General features: G+C 42.7%; 1 protein-coding gene across 1 annotated transcript; it reads right to left on the bottom strand.

Moving 5' to 3' along the window:
* Nucleotides 1-31: 31 nt before the first annotated feature.
* Nucleotides 32-3,377, bottom strand: LOC121445670 (rhox homeobox family member 2B-like; the record flags this gene model as incomplete). The annotated part of the gene is made up of 3 exons (XM_041647817.1): nt 3,103-3,377; nt 2,511-2,931; nt 32-77 (listed from the first exon to the last, which is right to left on the bottom strand). Coding segments are annotated over exons 1-3 (534 nt in total), but the record flags the coding sequence as incomplete, so codon positions are not given.
* Nucleotides 3,378-4,076: the final 699 nt, after the last annotated feature.

Raw genomic sequence — 4,076 nt, 5'->3', positions numbered from 1 at the left:
CCTCCCAAATGGCTGTTCCGTGCTTACTGACCTGCACTCTGGCTTCAGTTACACCCAAGCAAGATGCCAATCGTTTCCTGAGGGTAAAAATGGAAGACATTCAGTATTTGGAATTATGGATATGTAAAATTAAATATGAGAAAGATATTTTATATGTGTTTCGAAATATTTTGTCTCATTCTCTACCTTCTCTGATATTCGCTTTGAGAATTTTGAGAGTTTTAGAACAAATTATTTTATTACCATTAGTAGATATGCAAACCAAAGTATATCTCTAATAAGCAATTTGAAAGCCACTAACACTGTCTAGTAAAATCCTCAAAACAGTGCTCCTAACACTAGGTTGTAGTCATACAGGAGACTTAAAACAACAACAGCAAAAACTAAACCCAACACAAAACAAGGCAAAAACTACAAAACAAATGTACATAGGGAAAGCCCAGGTGACATGTTTTGTCAGGATAGAAGGAAGCTCAAATAAAGATTAATGGAAGCATCCCAGAATTTTAAATATTCAAAATAATACACAAGGTACTCCAACCTGCTAATCATCAGAAAAAATGAAATATCACACTTATTTCTTTTCTTAATGTGTGTATGTGTCAATGGTGTATATGGGAGGCGAGAGGACAGCTTGCCGGAGTCCTCTTCTTCCATGTGTGTCTTCAGAATGGAATTCAGGATCTCAGGCTTGGTAGTGTCTTCACCTGATGAGCCATCTTGCCAATCAAGGTAAAGAAATATTAAAGTCATAGCAGGCCCAAGGTGAATGTTATAAAATCTCACAACACTAGCCACACAGTCCTGAATTCCAAGCACCATTGGAAACTGAGGTAGAAGACTCCTTGCAAGTACCTGGACAGCCTTGCTACAGAGTGAGGTCTTATATCAGAAAGTCAGAAGAGAAAGGCACTCCCACACTTCTCCACCCCTGATAGAAAAAAAAACAGCATGGTGGAATATAGCTTCACTCTCAACACAAATGGCCTAATGGATATGGTGCTAGCCTGGAACTCATCATAGAACTGAGATAACCTTGAACTTCTGATCTACCTGCCTCCAAATCCCAAGCAATGAGATTAAAAATCTGAACCACCCCACTCAGCTCGGGTTGTTTTTTATTTTCATTTTTAATATATATTACAAACCAAATATATACATTACACAATGATATATGATATTTAATGTTGATCATATAATATTCAATATGTAATATTTAATATGTCATACATTATATTTAATATATCATACAATATCCAATATATCATAAATGATATTTAACATATAACACAGCAATATCATATAATATTTAATATACAACATATATAGTAACACAATATATTATAATATAATGTTATAAATTATATAACATATATTTTGGTCTTTAATATATAATAAGCATGTAATATATAACACATAATACATAATATGTAATAATATACATATCAATATATTATATATCATATATTAATGTACTTAATGTACACTATATCACCATACATTATACTATATTATAAACATCATATTTATGTATTAATAAAATCAATATGTTAATATATTAATGTATTTTAATACATTAATATAACAATTATTACATCATGCTATATTATATCATTATATAAATTATATTATAATATATTGTATATTTATATATGTAGTATAATAATATATAAATATATTATAGGTTAATCTATAATATATTTATATAGTATGTTATATAACACATTAAATAATATGTCAAAGTATATTAACATATTAATACACATTAATATATCAATTAGATAATATAATATATTAATATATGTTATATTATATGTTATATGTAGTAAAAACCATACATAAGTGTGTATATGTTTATTTGTTTTTTCGAGACATGGCTTCTTTGTGTAAGAGCCCTAGCTGTCCTGGAACTAGCTCTGTAGACCAGGCTGGCCCTGAACTCACAGAGATCTACCTGCTTCTGCCTCCTGAGTGCTGGAATTAAAAGCATGCGCCACCACTGTCCAGCTCATTTTTTTTTAAATTGGTTTTATTGGGCTACACATTTTTGTCTGCTCCCCTCTCCTCCTCTCTTCTCCCCTTCTCCCCTCTCCAGTGACCCCCATGCTCCCAAGTCACTCAGGAGATCTAAAGATAACCTTCCACTCTGTAGCTGAGGCTGGCCCTGCAATCACCCTCGCATTCACCACTGTAGCAAAATGGCTCAGACAAATAGGTGCTTGCCTGCATGCCTGAGTTCAACACCGGGGACACACGTGATTGGAGAAGAGAAACAATTATTGAAAGTTGTCGTCTGTTCCCCATAGGTGCAATTTTGTGGATATGCACATGCAAGCACACACACACACACACACACACACACACACACACACACACACACACACACACACACTGAGGACTTAAATAAGAGAAATTAAAAAAAAATCACATTTAAAAATATAATAAAACGAGGACAAGAGTGGAACCTGGAGGCCCAACAAACAACAGAGCAAGCTAGGCAAGCTACTCACGCCTCCTCAGTGGTGAGGTACTGACTGCGCTGAAAGGCGCTCTCCAGCTCTTGGAGCTGAGCCAAGGTGAACCTGTGCTGGTAATGGACTCGGAATTCAGGCACCAGCACCCTCACGGGTTGAACACAGGACCACCGCTCGGCCAAGGACAGCACAGCCTGGTTGTCTCCCATGGCCCCACGATCTGGCTCCTGAGGCTGTGGCTCATTCTCCTGGCCATGGCCACCAACAGCGCCCTCTTGGTTCCCATCATCCACGGGGCCTGCTGCGCCAGCAGCTGAGGGGCCTTCTCCTGCTTCTGCTCCGGCTGCTTCTGCGGCTATGGCTGCAGCGGCTGCGGCTCCGCGCCCAGCCTGGCCCGGTCCACTGGCTTCCTCATTTCGTCCCTCTCCAGCCTGCAAGACCGTCGATGCCTCAGCCTCTGGAAGTGGGAAACAGAAAGGGCACCGAGGTGACAGGGCCTCGTGATGCGAAATCCCGTGAAGTCGAGCGCCAACAGGCGACGCCAGTACACGGGGCCTGCCCCGCCGCCTCTGTGGACGCTCCTCCCCCCATGGACAGCACCACCCCACCGTTCCTAGCACGCACTGACCATCCCAGTTGTCATCGTCGTCGTCAAGTCCCACGTAAAGCAGGTAATCGAAGTTTTGACGCTCCATGTCCTTCCAGAATGCCGGCGTTGCAGTGGCTTATGGCTTGCTGTCCGTCGTGCCTCTGACGTGTCGGAGCCGGAGCTCCCTGACGTTCCGGAAGTAAGGTCTCTCAGCCTCAAGGACTTGCTATATCTCTATAGCTTCTGAGTTGGAGCCCTCTACCGCTCTGGGAGTGAGGCTCCTCAACCCGCAGGGGTTTTCCTGGTTTCCGGGTCCCCCCCCCCCTCATAGTCCTTATTAGCATGTATCCAATCCTGGCCATGCCGTCCTGGCTTCCGGTTGGCCTGCAGTTGTTATGGTCTGCGATCCTCAGGGGCAAAACTGAGTGCAGCCTGAAGCTTGAGTGAGCTGCATGTGTTTGTGCGGGAACGGGTGGCACCTGGACAACGGAATAGAAGGGGCCTTCCGAGTTGCAACTTCATGAGTCCTTTCACCATGGTGACTATCTTCCTAGGGAACGGGTGGTGGTCAACCACAGGAACCGATTTGCAGGGGGCAAGAAAAGATCCACCAGAAGCCTTTAAGACCTTGTGGAGATGTGAGGACAATATCTCTTAGTCTTGACATTGGGTCCTTGCAACTTGGCAGAGAATGGGTACTAAGTAATGTGTTTATCTGGGAGGCTCTTCTTTGAACTTCCCCAGCAAGGTAGATCCTGCCTTGCTTCCGTGTTCTGACTTTGCAGGAGCTTGGGCAGGGTTGCAGGACCTGGGGCTGTTCAGCAGGCAGATCGGTGGGCTCATCTTCACCAGGGCTACTGAGGAGGAGCTTAGTAGTACCGTCCAGCCTTCATGAGCGCTGGCAAAGCGTGAGAATAGTCACACCTGTGCTGAGGTTCCTCACCTTTCTCTTGAACGCATTTTTAACGTCTTCTGTGAATGGTCAGAGTGTCAAGAGCAGGCCTTTGTGCCTG

Source organism: Microtus oregoni, unplaced genomic scaffold, assembly GCF_018167655.1.
Source record: "Microtus oregoni isolate MIOR12 unplaced genomic scaffold, Mior012 000268F_003, whole genome shotgun sequence".
Classification (NCBI taxonomy): domain Eukaryota; kingdom Metazoa; phylum Chordata; class Mammalia; order Rodentia; family Cricetidae; genus Microtus; species Microtus oregoni.
The sequence above is the reverse complement of the archived record's forward strand: the minus strand, read 5'-3'. Positions and strand labels throughout refer to the sequence as shown.